At 56.6% G+C, this 27,739-nt stretch overlaps 5 protein-coding genes across 11 annotated transcripts; 4 read left to right on the forward strand and 1 right to left on the reverse strand.

The window, feature by feature from the left end:
* The first annotated feature begins 1,308 nt into the window (after positions 1-1,308).
* CHCHD10 (coiled-coil-helix-coiled-coil-helix domain containing 10) lies at positions 1,309-2,656 on the forward strand. Its single transcript, XM_068653742.1, has 4 exons — positions 1,309-1,479; positions 1,573-1,741; positions 1,816-1,969; positions 2,395-2,656. The coding sequence occupies exons 1-4, from the start codon at positions 1,424-1,426 to the stop codon at positions 2,412-2,414; spliced, it is 399 nt and encodes a 132-aa protein (XP_068509843.1). The 5' UTR covers positions 1,309-1,423; the 3' UTR covers positions 2,415-2,656.
* On the reverse strand, positions 2,641-6,549 carry C17H22orf15 (chromosome 17 C22orf15 homolog). Its single transcript, XM_068653741.1, has 5 exons — positions 6,427-6,549; positions 5,233-5,319; positions 4,863-4,988; positions 4,437-4,511; positions 2,641-3,977 (listed from the first exon to the last, which is right to left on the reverse strand). Exons 1-5 carry the CDS (start codon positions 6,449-6,451, stop codon positions 3,862-3,864), a joined length of 429 nt encoding a protein of 142 aa, XP_068509842.1. The 5' UTR covers positions 6,452-6,549; the 3' UTR covers positions 2,641-3,861.
* Positions 6,550-6,642: 93 nt separating this feature from the next.
* On the forward strand, positions 6,643-14,404 carry LOC137841145 (polymeric immunoglobulin receptor-like). Of its 7 annotated transcripts, XM_068653734.1 has the most exons (7): positions 6,654-7,341; positions 7,438-9,854; positions 10,651-11,004; positions 11,338-11,694; positions 12,743-12,817; positions 13,882-14,069; positions 14,195-14,404. In XM_068653734.1, exons 2-7 carry the CDS (start codon positions 9,809-9,811, stop codon positions 14,243-14,245), a joined length of 1,071 nt encoding a protein of 356 aa, XP_068509835.1. In that variant the 5' UTR covers positions 6,654-7,341; positions 7,438-9,808; the 3' UTR covers positions 14,246-14,404. The 7 variants fall into 7 exon arrangements, with proteins under 7 accessions (XP_068509836.1, XP_068509835.1, XP_068509834.1 ...); XM_068653735.1 differs by lacking the exon at positions 7,438-9,854 and having other exon boundaries at positions 6,643-6,761; XM_068653733.1 differs by having other exon boundaries at positions 6,654-9,854.
* Positions 14,405-17,784: 3,380 nt separating this feature from the next.
* LOC137841146 (uncharacterized) lies at positions 17,785-21,847 on the forward strand. The gene is made up of 6 exons (XM_068653738.1): positions 17,785-17,967; positions 18,680-19,033; positions 19,367-19,723; positions 20,773-20,847; positions 21,383-21,525; positions 21,638-21,847. Exons 1-6 carry the CDS (start codon positions 17,922-17,924, stop codon positions 21,686-21,688), a joined length of 1,026 nt encoding a protein of 341 aa, XP_068509839.1. The 5' UTR covers positions 17,785-17,921; the 3' UTR covers positions 21,689-21,847.
* Positions 21,848-21,970: 123 nt separating this feature from the next.
* On the forward strand, positions 21,971-27,097 carry LOC137841147 (polymeric immunoglobulin receptor-like). The gene is made up of 6 exons (XM_068653739.1): positions 21,971-23,221; positions 23,933-24,286; positions 24,620-24,976; positions 26,046-26,120; positions 26,633-26,775; positions 26,888-27,097. Exons 1-6 carry the CDS (start codon positions 23,176-23,178, stop codon positions 26,936-26,938), a joined length of 1,026 nt encoding a protein of 341 aa, XP_068509840.1. The 5' UTR covers positions 21,971-23,175; the 3' UTR covers positions 26,939-27,097.
* Positions 27,098-27,739: the final 642 nt, after the last annotated feature.

Raw genomic sequence — 27,739 nt, forward strand, 5'->3', positions numbered from 1 at the left:
GAGGCTGGCTCCAAAGGGGGAGATTGTTATCGGCTTTCAGACTAAGAGGGAAAGCAGTGGGAAAAACGAGACCCACTTGCTACAAACCTTGTCCTCCCCGATCCTGCTGCTAACTGGAGGGGGCAGCCAGCGTGCTGAGTTATTCAGAAAGGACCATTTTTTACTAAATCGTTCCAGAACTAGTCGGGAATTAAGTTAACTGCTGACTTTCAGATTTATGGGTCCCTTAATCCTAAATTACCTTTTAAGTGTAAGCAAGCCCTAATTCCTGTTATGTGAGGAGGGATCTTCTGGGGCAGAAGAGAGAGGTAGAAACAAGTTACCTGATAGAACCAAAGATAATATTTAAGCTGAAAAATAGAGGGAATTAGCAGCTTTGGGCCCTGTTGTGGGGATGCTCAGCTGCAGACGGGCTGTGTGAAACAACCCCCAGAGGAGAGGCGCTGCCAGCAGGGCTGTGCTGAGGGACGCGGTGCTGCTGGAGCGGGACCTGGGCACAGGGGCTGGGGGCACAGGGCTGAGTGGGGCTGTGCCCACAGAGCCTCATCGGGCAGACACACGGAATTACCTCATTAGCAAAGCATCGGTGGCCAGGCTGTTCAGCACCTGCCCTCCCTCACAGCAAGGAACGACTTTATCTAATTAACCAAAGCGAAGGGTCCCAGAGGGGCAGCTTAAAGGGACGCCCTCAGCTTGAAGCCCAGGCACCCTCAGCAAGTTGTTGTGTGCGTGGTGGGACCAGGCAGCCTTCATTTCCCAGGGCTGGATGTCTCGCATCCCCTACACCCCCCAAATCCCCTCCAGCACATGCCCAGCTTCTTTTTGGGGCCGTGGACGCTGGCGCAGGGAACAGGACGCGGTGCGGTACCTGCACACCGCTGTGTGCAGCTGGGTCCCTTCGGGGGGCTTCCTCCCAGCAGGGTGCTCTCTGAGTTCGTCCTTTTCTCCCCTTTTTTTCCTCAGCTCCTGTCCCCCTCTGCTGGGCCGGCTGTGCCTTGCAGGGGCTGCAGGAGCTGTGCACGCCCTTCCCCCGGGGGACTGGGGCTAGGAGAGGGGCACAGGGGCAGCTGCTGACACCGCGGGGCTCGTCACGGGCATTTTGGCAGTCTGGCAGAACACATCTCCTGTTCGTTAGTGGGGGAAAGGCAAACTCCGAGTGTAACAGGCGGGGCTCCCCCTCAGCCCGCCCTGCCCTCAGCTGAGGCGCGGCCCCGCGCGCCCCCTGGCGGCCCCGAGCGCGCGCGGGCACGGGGCCGCCCCCCCGGTATGGCAGGGCGGCCCCTCCTGCCCTCAGCAGGGCGAGGGCGGGCGCGGCTTCGGGAGCGGCGGGCGCGCATGCGCGCGGGGTCACGTGGCGGCGGGGCCGCCTTTTAAAGCGGCGCGCGGGGCGGGGGGGGGGGGGCAGTGTGAGCAGTGTGAGGCGATGGCGCGCGGCGGGAGGAGCGCGGCGCGGCCCGCGGCGGCACCGGCACCGGCCAGGTACGGGCAGAGGGGGCCCGGGGGGTCCCGGCGGGGCTCCGCTGCCGCCCCGCTGCCGCCCCCCGCCCCCCCTGACCCGCTCCTCTCCCGCAGCCCGGCCCCGGCCGCCCCGGCGCCGCCGGCGCAGCCCGGGCTGATGGCGCAGATGGCCAGCACGGCGGCCGGCGTGGCCGTGGGCTCCGCCGTGGGGCACGTCGTGGGCAGCGCCCTCACCGGGGCCTTCGGCGGCTCCTCCGAGCCCAGCAAGGCGGCCCCGGCGCAGGTAGGCGCCCGAATGTCCTTGCGGGGCTGTGCCGAGGGGCCCCGGCCGCTCCCTGACCCCGTCCCCGCCCGCAGGAGCCCCGGCAGCAGCCCCCGTCCCAGCAGCAGCCGCCCTTCGGGCCCTGCCACTACGAGGTGAAGCAGTTCCTGGAGTGCGCCACCACCCAGAGGGACCTGACCTTGTGCGAGGGCTTCAACGAGGCGCTGAAGCAGTGCAAGTACAGTAACGGTGAGTGGGGGCGGGGGGGGGAGGGAGCTGCGGCTGGGAGAGCGCCAGAGGGGCTAAAGGCTGTGCAAACAGGCTGCCGAGCGAGCTGTGCCCTGTAAGGCTGCACGTAGAAAGTGGTTCTGCCCGTGTGAGTGCCTCTTGTGTCACCTGGAATGACGAAGGGAACAGGAAAGGGCAGGAGAAGTGGCCCTGGTTGTGTCTGTGAAGGTGACAGGATTGTAGATAATTCCACAGAGCTTCCTTCTTACTGCCCTGAGAAGCCTGCTGCTTTCACCACTTGCTTTCCTAGTTCCTGCTGCACCTGTTAATAGCAGATTTCAGTCCTTATGTCTTAGTCTTAAGGTGATCAACTTAAGCAGGAGAGTTTTATTAACTGCAGCTGCTGGAATGTGCACCTAATGCTGACCTCGTTTTCTCCCATGCAGGTGTTTCCTCTCTCCTGTGAGGAATCTGTCCAGTTGTAGGGAGAAGAAGAGCCTGGTGTAGAGCCCTGATGCCTGCAAGGAGTGGAAGGAAGGATGGACAGGTGATGTGCTGGAGGGAACAGGCTGACCAGATCGGAGCCTTCTGGGGTAACTTACTTCTGGAGTAGTAGGGAAGTAAAGGAACGGTTGGATTTATGATTCTGGAGTTCAGATAGTGCTGTATTTACTACAGAGAAATAAAGAAGCTTATTTGGAACTATCACCTGTGCTTTTCCTTTATTTAATACTTGAGTGTGAATTAAGCTACGCAAATATTACCCATATGATCCCCTTTCAGGGCCAGGCATGTCTTTGTGTATTTCTGCAAGCAGGAGGTGCAGCCCAGCAGCAAGAACTGTGCCTGCGTGGCTTGGCAAAAGCAGATCCATAACTGAGCTGAGACCAGAGTGTCAGCACTCCAACCAGAGCAGGGGCTGGAGAGAGGTAATCTGAGATATCCGACAGTATTTTCAGTAACATTCTTCTTGCATTGATAATCTCTTCCTGTTCTGACCCAGGAGCTAGGAAAGCGTGACCTGTCTGTCTGCATGACTCGGATACAGCCAGCTGATCTTCCTTAGGGAGTTATGCAATGTTCCCAAGGTCACCAGCTGAAGGTGAAGCTCAGGGCTGCTTTCTATTTCTGCCATTATGGCAGATCAGCCTCGTTACGGCTGCCTGCAGGCTCTTCTCAGGAGACCCTGCTTGGCAGCAGATCACAGGGGGCTCTTGAAGGTCCTGTCCCTTTCAAATGTCAGAACCTAAATGTTTGATGGAATTTTGGTGTTCTGAGCTGTGCCTGTGCCTAGCTGGGGTGCCTTGTGCTCTCCTGAGCGGTGGCCAAGTTAGGAAGGTGCCAGAGACTCATGGCCAAGCGCTGTTGTGTGCTGAGCTGCTCCACTGTGAGCAGGGAGGAACCACTGTAAGGAAGCCTCACCTTGCTGCCTTCAGCATACACCAAATTAAACACTTCTTGGTCTGCATGGATAGGCTATTAGGGAAGGTTATCAAGCATACCTGCAGTGTGTGTGTGCTGTCTTCCGACCCATCCTGGCAAGTTCCAGCAATGGTTCTGCAGCTGACACCCTGACTGTCCCTTCAGTGACTTTTTTCTGTGGACTTCTGTGAGCCCCTAGGAGGCCCCCGCTGGTGTGATGGTGTTCAGGGCAGGCTTACCCAGAGAGCTGAGGCAGGAGGTGTGGTTCCTTGCTGCTCAGTGCAGGTGGTGGTGTGGGAATGTGAATGACACCTTGGAGCAGGAGGCAGCTGCTTGTGCCTGGCCGGGGTGCTGTCTGCTGCCAGTGCAGCTTCAGTTGCAGAACATCTGAGGAGAGTGGGGGTCCTGGTGGGGCTGGGGGCTTGGGCAGAACCATGGTGAGTCCTGGCGGTGGTCACTGCACTTGTGCTTGTTCCCATCAGGCCCTTTCCTCATCTGGGGGTGCTCTTCAGCTCTGAGCTCTTCTTGGGCTGAGCCCTCCTCTGCAAGGAGCCTTTCCTCCACTGCTCTCTCATCGAGGTGTTTGCCGAGAGCTTCTGCAGCCGATCTGTGGAGCAAACCCCAAGAGCTGGGTGCTTTCCTGCTGTGTCAGCTGCCCACTGGTGTGTTAAGTGAGGAGATACTGAGCTGGGAGGTGGGCATCTGAGTCCCCCCAGCTCGTGTTGTCCCTCCCTGCCTGTCCCCAGGAGCTGACTCCTTGCCCTGCGCCCCTCCCAGCTGTGGGGCTGTGCCTGGTACAGCTTGGTGTGGGGAGGGCGGGCAGTGGTGCTGCTGTTGTGACAGCCAGGAGGGGCTCTGCAGAGCAGTGCTGCCTGCTGCTTGTCCCTGATTTCACCTGGGGATACCCACAGGTGACAATAATGCTGCCACAGCAGTACCAGCCCCAAAGCTGTGCTGTGAGGGGGCATGGCGATGCGGAGGAGCTCTGTCCCCTGGACGGTGGACAAGGGGAGTCAGGCCTGCACCCTCAGCTCCTCTGGAGACAACTTGAGTGCCTGACTCTTACCTGCGAGGTCAGGGTGGTGTTTCCCCAGGTTCTCCAGTAAGGATTCATAGCAGGTAGCTTCAGTGCTTTGTTCTCCTAGCAGCAGAATGGGAAAAGTGGGTCAGTCCCTATCTTGGCTGAAAATTGGGATCAAAACTTGGAATTGGGGCAGGTGGCTCTGTTGTGAGAAGCTCCTCCCCAAGAGCTGCTACCTCAGACTCAGGATACAGCTCTAGTGTTTTTGTGAGCTGGCTTTTCTTTCTGACAGCTACTGTGTGGTGTCCAGACAACTGCTGGGCAGAGACCCTGTCCAAAGGCACAGCCTTGTTTGTAGGCTGTGACAAGGTGCCACTGGTGTGTGGGGCAGTTCCTGCAGTGCTGCCCACCCCTGCAGCAGACCCGTCCTGGCCCGGAGGCTGAGCTGTGTGGCCTTGCTGAGGAACTTACTGATGACCCTGACGAGGATGTAGCGCTGCCTTTCCCGTAGGTATTTACTGGCATACTCAGCTGCAGGATTCTCCACTTTGCTCAGGTTCATCAGGGTTCCTGCTTCATCCACGAGGTCGATGCAGTCTGGAGGGGAAGAGATGTGAAAATGCCACGTGCCCCTTCAACCTGCACAAGCTGGTACAGGCTTAGAGGTGTTGACTTGGCAAGTTACGCTATGAAGAGAACGTGTTGGGGTCTGCAGGGGAGGAGGTTTGCCTCCCCTGCGTTTTTGGGATGGGCTGCAACTCCCACACAACCCTTTTGGTACCCAATGCTGCTTCTCTAGGGGTCTGTCCCGGGGCGGTGGCTGCTCGTGAGCACTCAGTACCTCCTGTCCCGCACTGACACTTCCTCCTCAGGTGGGCGGTGAGGGCCAGCACGCGGCTCTGCAGGTTCACCAGCTCCTGGCAGTTGGCTGTGGGCAGGGAGAGAGAGGTGAGTAAGTGAGGTCACCCTGGATCCGGGGACCCCGCTGACATCCAAGGGGGTGCTGTCACGGGCAGCAAAGTGGGGGACCCTGCGTGGCCTCTGAGCAGGGCTTTGAGCCTGTGGTGTTATGGGCTGTGTCGTCTGTGCTGGGAACGCACCACGCTAGGGGCTGGGATGAGCATTCTGATTTGGGGAAAGTTGTTCTGCTTCATGAAGCATCTGTCCTTTAATTTAGGTTCCTCAAACAGGAGCAGGAAAAATCCACGAGCCCTGGCCCTGACAGTCCCCTTCCACGAACTTGTCCAGGTCACGAGGGAAAGGAGCTGGGCATCTCAGCTGAGTCATCGGGGGACGTTTTGGCCATGAACTCTCACCGAGTGTGTCACGATGGAGAAATCCCCAGGGCTGACAAACGTCAGCAGCCAGAGCCGGGGAGCCAATTGAAATAGCAGAGGGAGCAAAGGTGTAGGACCAAGTGTGTTTGGCAGCTGCAGCACCGAGTGTTTGGGGTCAGGTGAAGGCTCCTAGCCAAGTGGGGGCAAGGCCAGGACAGAGTCTGCCTGTTCCCTCGTTCCCTGCTGTGGATATTGCACTCCAAAGCCAAGCTCTGGAGTTAGAGCCAGGGGAACCCTTCCCACAAAGCGGGGAGCAGAGGAACTGCTGGCAGCTGTCATTGCCTGGTGACTTTCTGCCTCTGTCTAGGCAAGCAAAGCCCCCTCCAGCAATTTCCTCAGAGCTGCAAGGCTGGGAACACGCAGCAAGGACAACCTGGAGGGAGTCCTACCCAGCAGGTGGTGCTGGCTGCAGCCCAGTAACCCACCCCTCGCCTGGCCTCCCTTCCTGTGGGTAACCGAGCTCTGCTGACATGGTTTTCCTCTGTGAGTCAGCATGTAGGGATTAAATACCTCCATCACCTAACTTTTTAAAGTAAATAGCTGGAGCAGAGCGTGCTGATGTGCTCTGGTAGAGCTCTGCTGCCCTGTTCCCTGGCCTCGGGGCGCTGCTGTGCATCAAGGTGCCACGTCCCTCCCTCCCCGTGGGGCCACCGCCTGGCACCGAGAGCTGCCTCGAAGCCGGTGCTCTCCCCGCGTACCTCCGTATCTCACCGTGACGAACATCGTGCTTCCTGGCAGGGGCTGCAGGCAGCGGGGTGACAAAGCGCCTCGGTGTTGTGCGCCGAGAGGAGGGGCAGTGTTTCCAGCCAACGCTGTGGTGGTTTCAGGAGCAGATTTCCCAGCAACGGGGGAACGGCCCCTGCAGATTCCTGAGCCGCCTGTGGCTGGGCGCTGGGAGAGGAGGGGTAGAGCAGGGCTTGGTTAACGGCCTTTCAGGAGGCTGCTCCCAGTCTGTCTCTTCACTGTGCTGCTGATTCCTGCCCCTTGTTTGCCCTGCAGCCCTGCTGGGTGCCAGACTGTTACCTATGGAGTGGTGAGAAAATGGTTGATATTAATAAAGAAGGGGGAGATTTGGGAATGTGGCCATGGGGGTTGGAAAGCCCTGTGGTTGAGATAACAGTAGACTCTTAACGATGAGGCCATCAGGAATATAAAAGTTTAGAGGGAACAAAGAAGGGTGGTTCAGGAGACTCCATGCAGTCTCGGGTTTCTTGTTCTCCAGCCCTTAAGGCATAGAAGTTTCTGGGTGTTTGCTGTTGTTATATTCAAAGTTGTTTGAGCAATGAAAAGTTGTTTTGAAAAAAACTGCTGTGGGGAGAACAGTATAGGAGGGGAGCCTGCCCTCAAAAAAAATAAAAAAAAAAGGCAATGCGATGTGTTGAAGTTATGTCATCAATAAAGAAGCAGAAAGAAGGAATGAAAAGGAACAGGCTAGCGGAACAGAGACCAGGATGGGAACAGGCACATTGATCACCTCATGAAGATGGGTTCGGCCAAACTCAGCAAACCGCTCAGAGAAGCTCGTACTGAAAGTTGCTGGAAATGGGCGCACCGGAGCTGGGAAGAAGCTCGAGCTGAGAGAAGCGGAGCCAGCACACAACTGCCCCTCGTTGGTCAGCAGCTGCACATTATGGGGAATCATACATCCTTAGGAACAAAGACTGTCCTGGTAACCTTACAGCTTATTCTCCTTATTAACAATCGGACAGATTATGAGCCTGAAATATGGGACCAAACTGAGGTCAAGGTGTGGGACTCTGCAACTGAAAACGACAAGGTTGCAGTGGGATTGCTCGGCACCTGGTGAGCAGTCCCGAGGCCTTAAAGAGCCGTGTGGGACCACAGTCAGAAACGTGTGGTTTGCCAGACAGTGAGGGAGCTGTGGGCTCCTTTACTGATCTGAATTCTACACCATCGGCCCCTCTGCTGCTACAGCCATCGCAGGCCTTTGCTGTTCCACCCCCTGCTGACCTGGACGTGCCTTTTGACCCAGGCCCATTGGCCTTCACAAGGAGATGGATATGCTTTTCTTCGATCCAGGAAGAACGGGATACGTAAGGCCTAAAGTCTGAGTTGCTTGACAACTTAAAGCAAGACATATTGTTCAAAAGGAATGTAAAATGGAGACTGTTAAGTCATGGAACTTAAAGGATTGTTTGTTACCTTTTCTGATTGTAAATATGGATAGGCATACTCGGGTTTAGTATGTAAAAGCGATGTTCTGTTTTTAGAAATGTTTGATGTTTGTGTGTGCGTGTTGGTGGAGCGTAGACTCCCTGCACACCCAGCGCTGTTTACTTGCCTTTTATACCTTTTTATAAGTATATTACTAAATTCAGATTGAGTTGAGACTTCATTTATAACAAGACTGTGCCTGCATGGCTGTGCCTGGCATCGATGCGAGGGTGGCTGCGGGCTCCTCTCTGAGGTGGTCAGATGTCACCAGCAGCACCTCCCTGAGGACCCTGCCTGTTGTCATCCTGCCCTGGCCCACCAGGCAGTGGGAGCAGTGGGATGGGATGAGCTGACTGCAGCAGCTATCGCTGCCTGGCAGAGCAGGGAGGAAGCTGTAGGGCACAGTGGGGTGCAGGGTGGTGCAGTGGGAGTCCTGCTCTGGGTTTTGCCCTGGCCTGACAGAGATAGCGATATCTTGGTCACTGACATATCAAGCGTGGGATGAAACCTGCTTGTTTGGGTGAGTTTTTGTTCAATAAGCACAACCAGCAGGAGGGAATAGGCTGTACAGGGGGAGCAGGGGGCTGTGTTCACATTTGCTCTTGTGCTTTGCCCAGGCAGTTGCTTCCTGCCCCTCTGTGCCACCAGAGCACTCTGCGTTGCTCGTGCAGCAGCTGCTTAGCACCCAGATGTTGCTGTGCAGGTGTTCAGCACTGCTTACAGGGCACTGTAACATCATCCCCTGTAGCAACATCCCCTTTGCTTGCAGAGGTACCAAGACCCACAGGTGAAATCCTGTCCTGAGGACCTGAATGGTGGGAGCTAGTACAGACGCTGAGGCAGGAGGAGAGCTGTGCTGCGTAGCCTGTACTCACAGCTCTGTGGACAAATCTCCTCTCTCCAAATCTCCTCGCATGGAGAAAGGGCCCTATGGCTGTGCTTGATGCAGCAGGGCATGTGTGGGCAGAGCTGTGCTCACAGCACATTTGTTGTGATTCCTCTCCTGAGAAGCTGTGAAACCACAGAGCAGAGCAAAAGTCTGGTTCCCGGCAGCCTCTCAGAGCTGGGGCCGGTTGTGCTGCAGCTCTCACTGCGGGGCCTGCCTAAACACAGCTTGTTGTCCTCTGACCCTGGTTTCCAGATCTGACACCTTTGAGGGCTCGCTGTGCTGCAGCACACAGCTCTGGGCTGTGGAGGACCCATGTTTTCCTCCCAGGTGCTGTGGTGTGGTTTCACAGCTCTCTGTAGCTCTCACATCTGAGCCAGGAGATGACCACAGCAGGGGGGCTGTGTTCCAAGGCACCGGGAGAGTTTGTGCACCTCTGCTTGGTATTTCTGCTCTCAGGGTGGTGATAGAGCCCAATGTGGGTCGGGAGAGTCCCTGGAGCAAGCGGAACGGGCATGGAGAGCACGTTCCTGTGATTAAAAGTGATTCTTATGTGGAGGAAGTTGCCCCCTCGCCCCCGCCTGGGTGTTCACACTCTGCCCTGGCCCAGGGGCTCAGCCTCACGCCAGGGCAGCTCGGTGGGAAGGCACGGGGAGCACTTTGCCCCCTGCCCCACAGGGGCTGTGTCCTCCAGCAGGTGGGCTCCTCTCCTGCCTCCGAGCACAGCAGCTAATGGACCTGGGGGGCTGCCTTGGGCAGCCGAGAGGCTGGGGGCGACCCCGTGCCGTTGCCTTGAGCAGACCCCAGCACGACGGGCACCTGCGGCCTCCCCGTGCCCTGGGCTTGGTCCCAAACGGACGTGACCTGGTGGGACAAAGCCACGCTGAGGGCTGTTGGCGGAGCTGTTTCACACCGTCCTGCGCGTAGCGTGCGGGCAGCTCCTCCCTGCGAGGTGGGAGGCCGGGTGCTGCTCACAGGCCTCCTCCTGTCTTGGCTGCTGCAGTGTGCCCGGGCTGGGCATGGCGCTCGCCCTCGCCCTCCTGCCGCTGCTGCTCCTGCCCTGGGGTAAGTGCCTGCTCTGTCCCCTCGCCCTGCTGGGAGGCACTGGGACTGAACCGCCTCAGCCCCGCCCCGGTTTGAGATTTTTTGGGTGGGTGTGCTTGGGAAGCCTTACTCCCTCGTGCTGCTTGTTGTCCCCAGCCACGCTGGGCCTCCCCAGAGACCCTTGAAATTGAGGGAAGCGATCAAACAGCTCCCGATGTCTTCTGCAAAAGTGCCTGGGTGCTGAATTGGAGCCAGAAATACTAGCTCAGAGGCACGGTGTAAGGAACCTGAGTGCATCCGTTTGTTGATCAAGATATAATGTGCTGATAGCCAAAAATAATAAGCCTGCTAGGTTTTGAAAGTTGCAGGGGTGAAACCTTCCCTGCCACTTCCCCATTGTGTATTTCAGTCGATGAGCTCTTTCCTTCTGCAGGGTTGCTGTTGTCTAGGCAGCCCACCTGGCACTGGGTAGGAAGCTGTTCCTGGCAGAGCTCTGGGCTGTCTCTGAGTGGGGATGCACCAGCTGCAGTAACTGAGTCTCCCGTGGTCTTAGGATTCACTGGGCGTGCAGATGAGCCCTGGGCTGCCTGCGGCTCTGTCTGGAGCTAGGGACAGGTTTAGGGAGGGAGAAGTTGGTTGGGGCATCCTTGTGCCCCCCGAAGAGATGGAAGTGGTGGGGCAGCTGTCGGGCCCTCGCCTGGGGCGTTTGCTCTGTGCTCAATACCTGAAGGCAGCGCAGTGGTGCAGGATGGAGCCAGTGAGCCTGCTGCTTGCCTGGGAGCAGGAGTCGGGGCTCTCCTCCAACTCTCGCTTTCAGGTGCGGGGACTATTGGACGTCCTCAGATTCGAGTGGTTCTCGTGACCGAAGGGGAGCCTGTGGTGATGGAGTGTCCTTTCCGCGAGCACAATGTCAGCGGTGATTACTTCGATGAGTTCGTCTGGAGCCATAGGAACATCTCGAGAAGGATTCTGCAGTTTAGGATGACGCGGCCCAATGCCTCCTGTGTGCATCGCAGCGAAGGTCACTTCAGCGGCACTGTGGATTATGAAAGGAGCGTGAGCTTTCTCAACATCTCAGAGGTGCTTATGAACGACACTGGCCCTTACCACTGCTATGTGAAGATAGGGAACAGCAACCCGACCGAAAAGGTGACTCACCTGCTCGTTAGAGGTGAGTCCGTCTCTCCTGCTTTCCCCTTTCTGTCCCTCCAGCATTCCACCTGCGCATCCCTGAGCAAGCGTAGCCCTCTCTTGTCATTGAGTGGCTTCCCCAGGCCTTTGCGAAGTGTTGGACAGAGCTCAGGCAAGGGACCTGACCCTGTGGTGGGAAAGGGAGAATGGTTTGCATTGCAGCACCTGGCCTTACAGAGCTCTGTTTTACGTTCCCACTGGCTTGTGCAGCACCAACAACTTTTGTGGGCACGGTGCTTTGCCCGAGCTGGCGGTATGCAGGCATCAAAGCAGCTCTGACATGAGCACCCACGTGAACCTCTCTTCTTTGCAGGTCGGCAGCCGTGGGCAGCCTCTGGGGGCCTCAGCTTCTCTGAACCTCCAGGAGGCGAAGTCACCTTGGACTGTGACTTCCCCGCCAAGCTGCCTGGCCGCTTCACCTACCTCTTTTGGCTGCACGAGCAAGACCAGAGCCCACCCCGACTTGTGGCGTGGCACCTCACGTCCAGTTTCCAGAACAACAGCGGCAGCACTGGAAGTCGTTTCCAGAGCGTATTTGACCTGGAAAATCACCGGAGCCATCTCACCATTACCGGGCTGGAAGAGAAGGACAGCGGCTGGTACCAGTGTGAGGGCCTGGGAGAGCTTTCAGGCTGGCAGAGAGGGACGAGAACCCACCTCACTGTGCAAGGTGAGCTTGTTTTCTGGGACCTTGTGAGCAAGAGAAAGCCTTCTGCTCTGCTAAGGCTTTGTATTTCACAGTCAGTCTAACCCACGGGCTAGATCTGCTCGGGGCTTGATGACAGGGTGCGTGTGACACTCCTCAGCTGGGACACATCCCAACGTGCAGGGTGCCTCTCGTTCTCCTTGCGCTGCCCTGCAGAGCGTGGGGAGTGCAGGCAGGCAGCAGCTGGAGCTGTGTCTGCAGCACGCTCCTACCTGCAACGGGCTGAGAGGGCGGGCTGCCCAGAGTGTGAGCTGCTGTTGTGCTGCAACGGTAAAGCTTTGCAGAGTCACAGAACATGAAAGTGAGATGCACGGATACATTTAAAGTGTCTACAAAACCACAGAACGTCATCTGTGAAGAGACACGGGTTACGTGCCCCTTGCTGCAGGGGGTTATCTGGAAAAGATACTGGTTGCCTTGATGGTTCAAGGTTCAGGAACCAATTTCATTTCTACGTAACGAAGACATGGATTTTTAATGCATTTACTTTAATGTGCACAAGTACCTTTATCCAGGGTAGCTCAGTAACAAATCCCAGCAGAATTGTTTGTTGTGTTTGCAGCCCGGCCAATTAATCCAGAACACAGTTAGTTGCAATTTTGCAGTGATTTGGACTCACCATGACTCAACTGGGAAATACCAGATGTGAGGATGAAGCAGGTCCCTATTCTGAAGTGTAGGACATGCCGTGTCCCTGCTGATTTGGTGCCAAAAAGATGTGATTCATATTTGAGGAGAAGCTCTTAAAATTTGTGCTGGTTCTTGTGTTCCCGTTCCCTCATCCTCACACCAGGGGCAGGCACCCTGTGTTTGATCATGCCCATGATGGGCCTCCTCACTGCCGTTAGCCTTTTTTCACAGCTTTTCCTCAACATCCTACCCACGGCCCCCAGCTGCAGAGGTCGGAGCCTTCCACGTTTTCACTGAAAGCACCAACCCGCTGGCATGTTTGCGCATCCCAGTGTACATGACAATATGAACCGGGAGTACAAAGCTGTGTTCTCCTTTCTAGGCTCCTCGGCTGTCCTGCTGGTTGTTTTGGGGAGTGTTGCGTTTGTCGTCATGGCTCTGTGCTCTTACTTTCTGTGTAAGTAATACTGGGAAGGATACTGGGCTTCACCCAGTGTCATGGTTTAACCTGGCCGGCAGCTAAACACCACACAGCTGTTCGCTCACCCTCCCCGCTCCCTGTCCGGGATGGGGGAGAGAAATGTGAAAGTGAAGCCCGTGAGTTGCGATAAAGACAGTTTCTTAAGACAGGAAAATAATAATAACAATAATGATTGTAATAGTACTACTACTAGTAATGTGTACAAACTAGTGATGCACAATGCAATTGCTCACCAGCCGCTGACCGATGCCCAGACGAACCCCGAGCAGTCTGCCCCCCCCCCCCCGGCTAGCCACCCCTATCTATTGTTCAGCATGACCCCAGATGGCATGGAATACCCCTTTAACCAGTTTGGGTCAGCTGTCCTCGGTCTGTCCCTTCCCAGCTCCTGCTGCACCCCCAGCCTGCCCTCTGGCAGGTCAGTGCAAGAAGCTGAGACGTCCTTGGCTTGGTGTAAGCACTGCTCTGCAACAATTAAAACATCGGGGTGTCATCAGCACTCTTCTCACCCCATGCCAAAACATAGCATTCTACCAGCTATTAGGAAGAAAATTAACTCTGTCCTAACTGAAACCAGGACACCCAGACATCACCTCAGGCCTTATCACAGCAGTGACCTGAGCTGTATCCTGCCTTGCTGTGAGGACTCTGGCTCTCCAGCAACATGGCCAGGCCCTCACCTGCCCTGTGCTGTGTCCTCTGCTGACACCTCGCTGCATCCCTTGTGGGCTCGGCCAAGCGTGGGGCACTGGGAGCAGCTGGGACTGGCGTGGGTGGCACTGCATCAGTCCGCTGCTCTCCCCTGCTGTCACGAGGAGGAGCGACAGGAGGCCGAAAGCTCCTCCATGGCCTGGTAGAATACTAGGTAGAAGACTGCTGTGTCTTTCAGCAGTTGGTGTGATACGGGCTTCAGCCTTTGGGCTGCAAGGAGGTGCAGAGCAGGCCGTTATAGTGGGGCAAATCCATCAGGAAAATCCTTCTGCTAGCGACCAGTCCCGGTCTGTGAGCAGGGAGGCTGTGTTAGAGCCGTGCTATTTCAGCGGGGGCTGCTCCAGCAGAGCTGTGTCCCCTCTGCTCTGCTTCAGACAAGCACCACAAGAAGCTGAGGAGGCAGCGCACCATGCAGGATGCTTCGGATCCGTGCCACAGGCCCGCAGAGGACAGCACGAGGCAGCCCACAGGCGGGGAAGCTGTCAGTGCCAGCGCTGGCAGCACGGCAGAGTACAGCGTGAGTGGGGTGCCGGGCAGAGACAGCCACTGCTGGGTCCTGCAGCAGTGCAGGGGTTGGTGACGGAGCCCTGGGGCCAGGGATGGGGCTGCTGGGCGGTAACTGAGGCTGTTTTTTGTTCACAGCTCCTCACTTTCCCGGGAAGGAACACCGCTGCAGGGGACTGGGGACAATGATGACAGTTCAGGAAGACCAAGTGGGAGTCGTGCTGTGCTTCCTGTACTCATGGCACTGTGGATAGCTCCCCTCCACTGTGTATCATGCAAAGGTCCCTAGCAAAGCCTTCTCTCCCTTGATGGTTGTTTTTTGTATTCAATTAAAGCCTCTTGAGGACAGACTGTGTACATTCAGTCTCTGCTCTACCTGGCTGTTCTGGCTGCCTGTGGAGCTGGCTTTCAGCTGCTCTGTGTCCAGCCTGGCTCAGCCCAACCCTTGTACCATCGTCTGGGGCTGATGCTACCCACCGGGCACAGCCACGTCCTCCTCCCGTGGAGGAAAAGCCTGGCAGCTCTGCAGGGTGAAGCAAGGCCTGCATGGGGACTCCTCTAACCCAGGGCAGCAGAGAGGTGCTGATGTCTCTGTTCCTGTCGCTGTCCTATCAATAAAATGCTCCAACACTGCACAGCCTCAGGGGAAGCACAGACAGCAAATCCCTGCCCAGCCCTGAGCAGCAGGGCCAGTGCGTTTCAGCCTCCTCGTGGGGTTGTACGACCACGGCAGCTGCGTGCCATAGCCCAGACACACGGGGCCATGCAGTCCCACCAGGCACAACCCAAACCTTGCTGCCTCCTGTGCTGCGAGCACGCAGCCCGCTCCCAGGCGATGGCATTATGGTGGCTCTGGGGAGCCTCAGCCACCACCTTTTGCTCTCATTTTGCTCTCACTTCTCCCTGGGGAGGCTGCGTCACAGTAAATTGGTCCAGGTTGTGTATGGGGAAGTGTTTGCTTTTGTTAGACCAGCTGATACAGAAGATGAAACATAGCTGAGCTGTTGGGAACATGAGCCAAGATATGACCACAGCAGGGGGGCTGTGTTCCAAGGCACCGGGAGAGTTTGTGCACCTCTGCTTGGTATTTCTGCTCTCAGGGTGGTGACAGAGCCCAGTGTGGGTCGGGAGAGTCCCTGGAGCAAGCGGAATGGGCATGGAGAGCACATTCCTGTGATTAAAAGTGATTCTTATGTGGAGGAAGTTGCCCCCTTGCCCCAGCCTGGGTGTTCACACTCTGCCCTGCCCCAGGGGCTCAGCCTCACGCCAGGGCAGCTTGGTAGGAAGGCACGGGGAGCACTTTGCCCCCTGCCCCACAGGGGCTGTGTCCTCCAGCAGGTGGGCTCCTCTCCTGCCTCCGAGCACAGCAGGTAATGGACCTGGGGGGCTGCCTTGGGCAGCCGAGAGGCTGGGGGCAACCCCGTGCCGTTCCCTTGAGCAGACCCCAGCATGACGGGCAGCTGCGGCCTCCCTGTGCCCTGGGCTTGGTCCCAAACAGACGTGACCTGGTGGGGAGCAGTAAAACCACTGTATTGGACTTTCGGAGGGCTGACTTTGGGCTGCTCAGCACACTAGTTGGTGGAGTCCCTTGGGAGGCGGTTCTGAAGGGCAGAGGGGTCCAGGAAGGCTGGGCACTCTTCAAGAGGGAAATCTTAATGGCGCAGGAGCGGTCTGTTCCCAAGTGCCCAAAGACCAGCCAGCGGGGAAGAAGACCAGCCTGGCTCAACAGAGAACTGTGGCTTGAGCTTAGGAGAAAAAAGAGGGTTTATAATCTTTGGAAAAGCGGGCAGGCCACTAGAGAGGACTATAAGGATGTAGCGAGGCTGTGCAGGGACAAAATTAGGAAGGCCAAAGCTCGTCTGGAGCTCAATCTGGCTACTGCCGTTAAAGATAACAAAAAACGTTTTTATAAATACATCAACACAAAAAGGAGGACTAAGGAGAATCTCCATCCTTTACTGGATGCGGGGGGAAACTTAGTTACAAGAGATGAGGAAAAGGCGGAGGTGCTCAATGCCTGCTTTGCCTCAGTCTTTAGCGGCAATACCGGTTGTTCTCTGGATACCCAGTACCCTGAACTGGTGGAAGGGGATGGGGAGCAGGATGTGGCCCTCCCCATCCACGAAGAACTGGTTGGTGACCTGCTACGGCACTTGGATGTGCACAAATCGATGGGGCCAGATGGGATCCACCCAAGGGTACTGAGAGAACTGGCAGAGGAGCTGACCAAGCCCTTATCCATCATTTATCAGCAGTCCTGGCTATCGGGGGAGGTCCCAGTTGACTGGCGGCTAGCAAATGTGACACCCATCTACAAGAAGGGCTGGAGGACTGACCCAGGGAACTACAGGCCTGTCAGTTTGACCTCAGTACCAGGGAAGCTCATGGAGCAGATCCTCTTGAGAGTCATCATGCGGCACTTGCAGGGCAAGCAGCCGATCAGGCCCAGTCAGCATGGGTTTATGGAAGGCAGATCCTGCTTGACGAACCTGATCTCCTTCTATGACAAAGTGACGCGCTGGGTGGATGAGGGAAAGGCTGTGGATGTGGTCAACCTTGACTTCAGCAAGGCTTTTGACACCGTCTCCCACAGCATTCTCCTCAAGAAACTGGCTGCTCTTGGCTTGGACTGGCGCACACTTCGTTGGGTTAGAAACTGGCTGGATAGCCGGGCCCAAAGAGTCGTGATAAACGGAGTCAAGTCCAGTTGGAGGCCAGTCACTAGTGGCGTCCCCCAGGGCTCGGTGCTGGGGCCGGTCCTCTTTAATATCTTCATCAATGATTTGGACGAGGGCATTGAGTGCACCCTCAGTATGTTTGCAGATGACACCAAGCTATGCGCATGTGTCGATCTGCTCGAGGGTAGGAAGGCTCTGCAGGAGGATCTGGATAGGCTGCACCGATGGGCTGAGGTCAACTGCATGAAGTTCAACAAGGCCAAGTGCCGGGTCCTGCACCTGGGGCGCAATAACCCCAAGCAGAGCTACAGGCTGGGAGATGAGTGGTTGGAGAGCTGGCAGGCAGAGAAGGACCTGGGAGTGATGGTGGACAGTCGGCTGAATATGAGCCAGCAGTGTGCTCAGGTGGCCAAGAAGGCCAACGGCATCCTGGCTTGTATCAGAAACAGTGTGACCAGCAGGGCTAGGGAGGTGATCGTCCCCCTGTACTCGGCTCTGGTGAGGCCGCACCTCGAGTACTGTGTTCAGTTTTGGGCCCCTCGCTACAAGAAGGACATCGAGGTGCTTGAGCGAGTCCAGAGAAGGGCGACGAAGCTGGTGAGGGGCCTGGAGAACAAGTCCTACGAGGAGCGGCTGAGGGAGCTGGGCTTGTTCAGCCTGGAGAAGAGGAGGCTCAGGGGTGATCTTATTGCTCTCTACAGATACCTTAAAGGAGGCTGTAGTGAGGTGGGGGTTGGCCTGTTCTCCCACGTGCCTGGTGACAGAACGAGGGGGAATGGGCTAAAGTTGCACCAGGGGAGTTTTAGGTTAGATATGAGGAAGAACTTCTTTACTGAAAGGGTTGTTAGGCACTGGAACAGGCTGCCCAGGGAGGTGGTGGAGTCACTGTCCCTGGAAGTCTTTAAAAGACGTTTAGATGTAGAGCTTAGGGATATGGTTTAGTGGGGACTGTTAGCGTTAGGTCAGAGGTTGGACTCGATGATCTTGAGGTCTCTTCCAACCTAGAAATTCTGTGATTCTGTGACAAAGCCACGCCGAGGGACAGCCCGTGCTGAGGGCTGTTGGCGGAGCTGTTTCACACCGTCCTGCGCATAGCGTGCGGGCAGCTCCTCCCTGCGAGGTGGGAGGCCGGGTGCTGCTCACAGGCCTCCTCCTGTCTTGGCTGCTGCAGTGTGCCCGGGCTGGGCATGGCGCTCGCCCTCGCCCTCCTGCCGCTGCTGCTCCTGCCCTGGGGTAAGTGCCTGCTCTGTCCCCTCGCCCTGCTGGGAGGCACTGGGACTGAACCGCCTCAGCCCCGCCCTGGTTTGAGATTTTTTGGGTGGGTGTGCTTGGGAAGCCTTACTCCCTCGTGCTGCTTGTTGTCCCCAGTCACACTGGGCCTCCTTAGAGACTCTTGAAATTGAGGGAATCGATCAAACAGCTCCCGATGTCTTCTGCAAAAGTGCCTGGGTGCTCAATTGGAGTCAGAAATACTAGCTCAGAGGCACGGTGTAAGGAACCTGAGTGCATCCGTTTGTTGATCAAGATATAATGTGCTGATAGCTAAAAATATTAAGCCTGCTAGGTTTTGACAGTTGCTGGTGTGAAGCCTTCGCTGCCGCTTCCCCATCGCGTATTTCAGTTGATGAGATCTTACCTTCTGCAGGGTACTGGGAGTACTGGGGACTCCCGTGGCTTTAGGGTTCACTGGGCATGCAGATGAGCCCTGGGGTGCCTGCGGCTCTGTCTGGAGCGAGGGACAGGTTTTGGGAGGGAGAAGTTGGTTGGGGCATCCTTGTTCCCCCCCAAAGAGATGGAAGTGGTGGGGCAGCTGTCGGGCCCTCGCCTGGGGCGTTTGCTCTGTGCTCAATACCTGAAGGCAGCGCAGTGGTGCAGGATGGAGCCAGTGAGCCTGCTGCTTGCCTGGGAGCAGGAGTCGGGGCTCTCCTCCAACTCTCGCTTTCAGGTGCGGGGACGCTTGGACGTCCTCAGAGTCGAGTGGTTCTCGTGACCGAAGGGGAGCCTGTGGTGATGGAGTGTCCTTTCCGCAAGCACAACGGCAGTGGACATTCCTTCCATGAGTTCATCTGGAGCCATAGGAACATCTCGAGAAGGATCCTGCAGTTTAGGATGAGGCGGCCCAATGCCTCCTGTGTGCATCGCAGCGAAGGTCACTTCAGCGGCACTGTGGATTTTGCAAGGAGCGTGAGCTTTCTCAACATCTCAGAGGTGCTTATGAACGACACTGGCCCTTACCACTGCTATGTGAAGATAGGGAACAGCAACCCGACCGAAAAGGTGACTCACCTGCTCGTTAGAGGTGAGTCTGTCTCTCCTGCTTTCCCCTTTCTGTCCCTCCAGCATTCCACCTGCGCATCCCTGAGCAAGCGTAGCCCTCTCTTGTCATCGAGAAGCTTCCCCAGGCCTTTGGGAAGTGTTGGACAGAGCTCAGGCAAGGGACCTGGCCCTGTGGTGGGAAAGGGAGAATGGTTTGCATTGCAGCACCTGGCCTTACAGAGCTCTGTTTTACGTTCCCACTGGCTTGTGCAGCGCCAACAACTTTTGTGGGCACGGTGCTTTGCCCGAGCTGGCGGTATGCAGGCATCAAAGCAGCTCTGACATGAGCACCCACGTGAACCTCTCTTCTTTGCAGGTCGGCAGCCGTGGGCAGCCTCTGGGGGCCTCAGCTTCTCTGAACCTCCAGGAGGCGAAGTCACCTTGGACTGTGACTTCCCCGCCAAGCTGCCCGGCAGCTTCACCTACCTCTTTTGGCTGCACGAGCAAGACCAGAGCCCACCCCGACTCGTGGCATGGACAAACACATCCAGTTTCCAGAACAACAGCGGCAGCACTGGAAGTCGTTTCCAGAGCGTATTTGACCTGGAAAATCACAGGAGTCATCTCAACATTACTGGGCTGGAAGAGAAGGACAGCGGCTGGTACCAGTGTGAGGGCCTGGGAGAGCTTTCAGGCTGGCAGAGAGGGACGAGAACCCACCTCGCTGTGCAAGGTGAGCTTGTTTTCTGGGACCTTGTGGGCAAGTGAAATCTTTCTGCTCTGCTAAGGCTTTGTATTTCACAGTCAGTCTAACCCACGGGCTAGATCTGCTCGGGGCTTGATGACAGGGTGCGTGTGACACTCCTCAGCTGGGACACATCCCAACGTGCGGGGTGCCTCTAGTTCGCCTTGCGCTGCCCTGCAGAGCGTGGGGAGTGCAGGCAGGCAGCAGCTGGAGCTGTGTCTGCAGCACGCTCCTACCTGCAACGGGCTGAGAGGGCGGGCTGCCCAGAGTGTGAGCTGCTGTTGTGCTGCAATGGTAAAGCTTTGCAAGGTCAGAAAACATGAAAGTGAGATGCACGGATAAATTTAAAGTGTCTACAAAACCACAGAACGTCATCTGTGAAGAGATACAGGTTACGTGCCCCTTGCTGCGGGGGGGTTATCTGGAAAAGATACTGGTTGCCTTGATGGTTCAAGGTTTGGGAACCAATTTTCATCTCTACCTAACGATGACATGGATTTTTAATGCATTTACTTTAATGTGTACAAGTACCTTTATCCAGGGTAACTCAGTAACAAATCCCAGCAGAATTGTTTGCTGATTTTGCAGCCCGGCCAATCAATCCAGAACACAGTTAGTTGCAATTATGCAGTAATTTGGACTCACCATGACTCAACTGGGAAATACCAGATGTGAGGATGAAGCAGGCCCCTGTTCTGAAGTGTAGGACATGCCGTGTTCCTGCTGATTTAGTCCAAAAAGATGTGATTCATATTTGAGGAGAAGCTCTTAAAATTTGTGCTGGTTCTTTTGCTCCCGTTCCCTCATCCTCACACCAGGGGCAGGCACCCTGCGTTTGATCATGCCCATGATGGGCCTCCTCACTGCCGTTAGCCTTTTTTCACAGCTTTTCCTCAACGTCTTACCCACGGCCCCCAGCTGCAGAGGTCGGAGCCTTCCACGTTTTCACTGAAAGCACCAACCTGCTGGCATGTTTGCGCGTCCCAGTGTACATAACAATATGAACTAGAAGTACAAGGCTGTGTTCTCCTTTCTAGGCTCCTCGGCTGTCCTGCTGGTCGTTTTGGGGAGTGTTGCGTTTGTCGTCATAGCTCTGTGCTCGTACTTTGTGTGTAAGTAATAAAGGGAAGGATACTTGGCTTCACCCAGACATCACCTCAGGCCTTATCACAGCAGTGGCTTGAGCTGTATCCTGCCTTGCTGTGAGGACTCTGGCTCTCCAGCAACATGGCCAGGCCCTCACCTGCCCTGCGCTGTGTCCTCTGCTGACACCTCGCTGCATCCCTTGTGTGCTCGGCCAAGCGTGGGGCACCTTGAGCAGCTGGGACTCGTGTGGGTGGCACTGCATCAGGCCGCTGTCTCCCCTGCTGTCACGAGGAGGAGCGACAGGAGGCCAAAAGCTCCTCCATGGCCTGGCAGAATACTAGGTAGAAGACTGCTGTGTCTTTCAGCAGTTGGTGTGATACGGGGTTCAGCCTTTGGGCTGCAAGGAGGTGCAGAGCAGCCCATTATACTGAGGTAAATCCATCAGGAAAATCCTTCTGCTAGCGACCAGTCCCGGTCTGTGAGCAGGAAGGCTGTGTTAGAGCCGTGCTATTTCAGCGGGGGCTGCTCCAGCAGGGCTGTGTCCCCTCTGCTCTGCTTCAGACAAGCACCACAAGAAGCTGAGGAGGCAGCGCACCGTGCAGGATGCTTCGGATCCGTGCCGCAGGCCCGCAGAGGACAGCACGAGGCAGCCCGCAGGCAGGGAAGCTGTCAGTGCCAGCGCTGGCAGCACGGCAGAGTACAGCGTGAGTGGGGTGCCGGGCAGAGACAGCCACTGCTGGCTCCTGCAGCAGTGCAGGGGTTGGCGATGGAGCCCAGGGGCCACCGATGGTAACTGAGGCTGTTTTTTGTTCACAGCTCCTCACTTTCCCGGGAAGGAACACCGCTGCAGGGGACTGGGGACAATGATGACAGCCCAGGAAAGCCCAGTGGGAGCCGTGCTGGGTTTCCTGTACTCATGGCACTGTGGATAGCTCCCCTCCACTGCGTATCATGCAAAGGTCCCTAGCAAAGCCTTCTCTCCCTTGATGGTTGGTTTTTGTATTCAATTAAAGCCTCTCGAGGACAGACTGTGTACATTCAGTCTCTGCTCTATCTGGCTGTTCTGGCTGCTTGTGGAGCTGGCTTTCAGCTGCTCTGTGTCCAGCCTGGCTCAGCCCAACCCTTGCACCATCCTCTAGGGCTGATGCTACCCACCGGGCACAGCCACGTCCTCCTCCCGTGGAGGAAAAGCCTGGCAGCTCTGCAGGGTGAAGCAAGGCCTGCATGGGGACTCCTCTAACCCAGGGCAGCAGAGAGGTGCTGATGTCTCTGTTCCTGTCGCTGTCCTATCAATAAAGTGCTCCAACACTGCACAGCCTCAGGGGAAGCACAGACAGCAAATCCCTGCCCAGCCCTGAGCAGCAGGGCCAGTGCGTTTCAGCCTCCTCGTGGGGTTGTACGACCACGGCAGCTGCGTGCCACAGCCGAGACACACGGGGCCATGCAGTCCCACCAGGCACAACCCAAACCTTGCTGCCTCCTGTGCTGTGAGCATGCAGCCCACTCCCAGGCGATGGCATTATGGTGGCTCTGAGGAGCCTCAGCCACCACTTTCTGCTCTCATTTTGCTCTCACTGCTCCCTGGGGAGGCTGCATCACAGTAAATTGGTCCAGGTTGCGTAGGGGGAAGTATTTGCTTTTGTTAGACCAGCTGATAGAGAACACGAAACATAGCTGAGCCGTTGGGCACGTGAGCCAAGATATGACCACAGCAGGGGGGCTGTGTTCCAAGGCACCGGGAGATTTTGTGCACCTCTGCTTGGTATTTCTGCTCTCAGGGTGGTGACAGAGCCCAGTGTGGGTCGGGAGAGTCCCTGGAGCAAGCGGAACGGGCATGGAGAGCACGTTCCTGTGATTAAAAGTGATTCTTATGTGGAGGAAGTTGCCCCCTTGCCCCAGCCTGGGTGTTCATACTCTGCCCTGCCCCAGGGGCTCAGCCTCACGCCAGGGCAGCTTGGTGGGAAGGCACGGGGAGCACTTTGCCCCCTGCCCCACAGGGGCTGTATCCTCCAGCGGGTGGGCTCCTCTCCTGCCTCCGAGCACAGCAGGGGCCAGACCTGGGGGCTGCCTTGGGCAGCCGAGAGGCTGGGGGCAACCCCGTGCCGTTGCCTTGAGCAGACCCCAGCATGACGGGCGGCTGCGGCCTCCCTGTGCCCTGGGCTTGGTCCCAAACAGACGTGACCTGGTGGGACAAAGCCACGCTGAGGGACAGCCCATGCTGAGGGCTGTTGGCGGAGCTGTTTCACACCGTCCTGCGCGTAGCGTGCGGGCAGCTCCTCCCTGCGAGGTGGGAGGCCGGGTGCTGCTCACAGGCCTCCTCCTGTCTTGGCTGCTGCAGTGTGCCCGGGCTGGGCATGGCGCTCGCCCTCGCCCTCTTGCCGCTGCTGCTCCTGCCCTGGGGTAAGTGCCTGCTCTGTCCCCTCGCCCTGCTGGGAGGCACTGGGACTGAACCGCCTCAGCCCCGCCCTGGTTTGAGATTTTTTGGGTGGGTGTGCTTGGGAAGCCTTACTCCCTAGTGCTGCTTGTTGTCCCCAGCCATGTTGGGCCTGCTTAGAGACCCTTGAACTTGACGGAAGCGATCAAACAGCTCCTGATGTCTTCTGTAAAAGTGCCTGGGTGCTGAACTGGAGCCAGAAATACTAGCTCAGAGGCACGGTGTAAGGAACCTGAGTGCATCCGTTTGTTGATCAAGATATAATGTGCTGATAGCCAAAAATAATAAGCCTGCTAGGTTTTGACAGTTGCTGGTGTGAAACCTTCGCTGCCACTTCCCCATCGCGTATTTCAGTTGATGAGATCTTACCTTCTGCAGGGTACTGTGAGTACTGGGGACTCCCGTGGCTTTAGGGTTCACTGGGCATGCAGATGAGCCCCAGGCTTCCTGCGGCTCTGTCTGGAGCTAGGGAGAGGTTTAGGGAGGGAGAAGTTGGTTGGGGCATCCGTGTGCCACCCAAAGAGATGGAAGTGGTGGGGCAGCTGTCGGGCCCTCGCCTGGGGCGTTTGCTCTGTGCTCAATACCTGAAGGCAGCGCAGTGGTGCAGGATGGAGCCAGTGAGCCTGCTGCTTGCCTGGGAGCAGGAGTCGGGGCTCTCCTCCAACTCTCGCTTTCAGGTGCAGGGACGCTTGGACGTCCTCAGAGTCGAGTGGTTCTCGTGACCGAAGGGGAGCCTGTGGTGATGGAGTGTCCTTTCCGCAAGCACAATGTCAGCGGTGATTACTTCGATGAGTTCGTCTGGAGCCATAGGAACATCTCGAGAAGGATCCTGCAGTTTAGGATGAGGCGGCCCAATGCCTCCTGTGTGCATCGCAGCGAAGGTCACTTCAGCGGCACTGTGGATTATGAAAGGAGCGTGAGCTTTCTCAACATCTCAGAGGTGCTTATGAACGACACTGGCCCTTACCACTGCTATGTGAAGATAGGGAGCAGCAACCCGACCGAAAAGGTGACTCACCTGCTCGTTAGAGGTGAGTCCGTCTCTCCTGCTTTCCCCTTTCTGTCCCTCCAGCATTCCACCTGCGCATCCCTGAGCAAGCGTAGCCCTCTCTTGTCATCAAGAGGCTTCCCCAGGCCTTTGGGAAGTGTTGGACAGAGCTCAGGCAAGGGACCTGGCCCTGTGGTGAGAAAGGGAGAATGGTTTGCATTGCAGCACCTGGCCTTACAGAGCTCTGTTTTACGTTCCCACTGGCTTGTGCAGCGCCAACAACTTTTGTGGGCACGGTGCTTTGCCCGAGCTGGCGGTATACAGGCATCAAAGCAGCTCTGACATGAGCACCCACGTGAACCTCTCTTCTTTGCAGGTCGGCAGCCGTGGGCAGCCTCTGGGGGCCTCAGCTTCTCTGAACCTCCAGGAGGCGAAGTCACCTTGGACTGTGACTTCCCCGCCAAGCTGCCCGGCAGCTTCACCTACCTCTTTTGGCTGCACGAGCAAGACCAGAGCCCACCCCGACTTGTGGCGTGGCACCTCACGTCCAGTTTCCAGAACAACAGCGGCAGCACTGGAAGTCGTTTCCAGAGCGTATTTGACCTGGAAAATCACCGGAGCCATCTCACCATTACCGGGCTGGAAGAGAAGGACAGCGGCTGGTACCAGTGTGAGGGCCTGGGAGAGCTTTCAGGCTGGCAGAGAGGGACGAGAACCCACCTCGCTGTGCAAGGTGAGCTTGTTTTCTGGGACCTTGTGAGCAAGAGAAAGCTTTCTGCTCTGCTAAGGCTTCGTATTTCACAGTCAGTCTAACCCACGGGCTAGATCTGCTCGGGGCTTGATGACAGGGTGCGTGTGACACTCCTCAGCTGGGACACATCCCAACGTGCGGGGTGCTTCTCATTCGCCTTGCGCTGTCCTGCAGAGCGTGGGGAGTGCAGGCAGGCAGCAGCTGGAGCTGTGTCTGCAGCACGCTCCTACCTGCAACGGGCTGAGAGGGCGGGCTGCCCAGAGTGTGAGCTGCTGTTGTACTGCAATGGTAAAGCTTTGCAGAGTCACAGAACATGAAAGTGAGACGCACGGATAAATTTAAAGTGTCTACAAAACCACAGAATGTCATCTGTGAAGAGACACGGGTTACGTGCCCCTTGCTGCAGGGGGTTATCTGGAAAAGATACTGGTTGCCTTGATGGTTAAAGGTTCAGGAACAGGTATTTCATTTCAGGAACAGAATTTCATTTCTACCTAACGAAGACATGGATTTTTAATGCATTTACTTTAATGTGTACAAGTACCTTTATCCAGGGTAACTCAGTAACAAATCCCAGCAGAATTGTTTGCTGTGTTTGCAGCCCGGCCAATTAATCCAGAACACAGTTAGTTGCAATTTTGCAGTAATTTGGACTCACCATGACTCAACTGGGAAATACCAGATGTGAGGATGAAGCAGGTCCCTATTCTGAAGTGTAGGACATGCCGTGTCCCTGCTGATTTGGTGCCAAAAAGATGTGATTCATACTTCAGAAGAAGCTCTTACAATTTGTGCTGGTTCTTGTGCTCCCGTTCCCTCATCCTCACACCAGGGGCAGGCACCCTGCGTTTGATCATGCCCATGATGGGCCTCCTCACTGCTGTTAGCCTTTTTTCACATCTTTTCTTCAACGTCTTACCCACGGCCCCCAGCTGCAGAGATCGGATCCTTCCACGTTTTCACTGAAACCACCAACCCGCTGGCAGGTTTGCGCGTCCCAGTGTACATGACAATATGAACTAGGAGTACAAGGCTCTGTTCTCCTTTCTAGGCTCCTCGGCTGTCCTGCTGGTCATTTTGTGGATTGTTGAGTTTGCCGTCATGGCTCTGTGCTCGTACTTTGTGTGTAAGTAATACTGGGAAGGATACTGGGCTTCACCCAGACATCACCTCAGGCCTTATCACAGCAGTGGCCTGAGCTGTATCCTGCCTTGCTGTGAGGACTCTGGCTCTCCAGCAACATGGCCAGGCCCTCACCTGCCCTGCGCTGTGTCCTCTGCTGACACCTCGCTGCATCCCTTGTGGGCTCGGCCAAGCGTGGGGCACTGGGAGCAGCTGGGACTGGCGTGGGTGGCACTGCATCAGGCCGCTGCTCTCCCCTGCTGTCATGAGGAGGAGCGACAGGAGGCTGAAAGCTCCTCCATGGCCTGGCAGAATACTAGGTAGAAGACTGCCGTGTCTTTCAGCCTTTGGGCTGCAAGGAGGTGCAGAGCAGCCCATTATACTGAGGTAAATCCATCAGGAAAATCCTTCTGCTAGCGACCAGTCCTGGTCTGTGAGCAGGAAGGCTGTGTTAGAGTCATGCTATTTCAGCGGGGGCTGCTCCAGCAGAGCTGTGTCCCCTCTGCTCTGCTTCAGACAAGCACCACATGAAGCTGAGAAGGCAGCGCACCGTGCAGGACGCTTCGGATCCCTGCCACAGGCCCGCAGAGGAGGGTGCGAGGCAGCCCACAGGCGGGGAAGCTGTCAGTGCCAGCACTGGCAGCACGGCAGAGTGCAGGGTGAGTGGGGTGCCGGGCAGAGACAGCCACTGCTGGCTCCTGCAGCAGTGCAGGGGTTGGTGATGGAGCCCAGGGGCCACCGATGCTAACTGAGGCTGTTTTTTGTTCACAGCTCCTCACTTTCCCGGGAAGGAACACCGCTGCAGGGGACTGGGGACAATGATGACAGCCCAGGAAAGCCCAGTGGGAGCCGTGCTGGGTTTCCTGTACTCATGGCACTGTGGATAGCTCCCCTCCACTGCGTATCATGCCAAGGTCCCTAGCAAAGCCTTCTCTCCCTTGATGGTTGTTTTTTGTATTCAATTAAAGCCTCTCGAGGACAGACTGTGTACATTCAGTCTCTGCTCTATCTGGCTGTTCTGGCTGCTTGTGGAGCTGGCTTTCAGCTGCTCTGTGTCCAGCCTGGCTCAGCCCAACCCTTGCACCACCCCAGGGGCTGATGCTACCCACCAGGCACAGCCACGTCCTCCTCCCATGCAGGAAAAGCCTGGCAGCTCTGCAGGGTGAAGCAAGGCCTGCATGGGGACTCCTCTAACCCAGGGCAGCAGAGAGGTGCTGATGTCTCTGTTCCTGTCGCTGTCCTATCAATAAAATGCTCCAACACTGCACAGCCTCAGGGGAAGCACAGACAGCAAATCCCTGCCCAGCCCTGAGCAGCAGGGCCAGTGCGTTTCAGCCTCCTCGTGGGGTTGTACGACCACGGCAGCTGCGTGCCATAGCCGAGACACATGGGGCCATGCAGTCCCACCAGGCACAACCCAATCCTTGCTGCCTCCTGTGCTGTGAGCATGCAGCCCGCTCCCAGGCGATGGCATTATGGTGGCTCTGAGGAGCCTCAGCCACCACTTTCTGCTCTCATTTTGCTCTCACTGCTCCCTGGGGAGGCTGCATCACAGTAAATTGGTCCAGGTTGTGTAGGAGGAAGTATTTGCTTTTGTTAGACCAGCTGATAGAGAAGACAAAA

The sequence above is a fragment of the Anas acuta genome, chromosome 17 (assembly GCF_963932015.1).
Source record: "Anas acuta chromosome 17, bAnaAcu1.1, whole genome shotgun sequence".
NCBI lineage: Eukaryota > Metazoa > Chordata > Aves > Anseriformes > Anatidae > Anas > Anas acuta.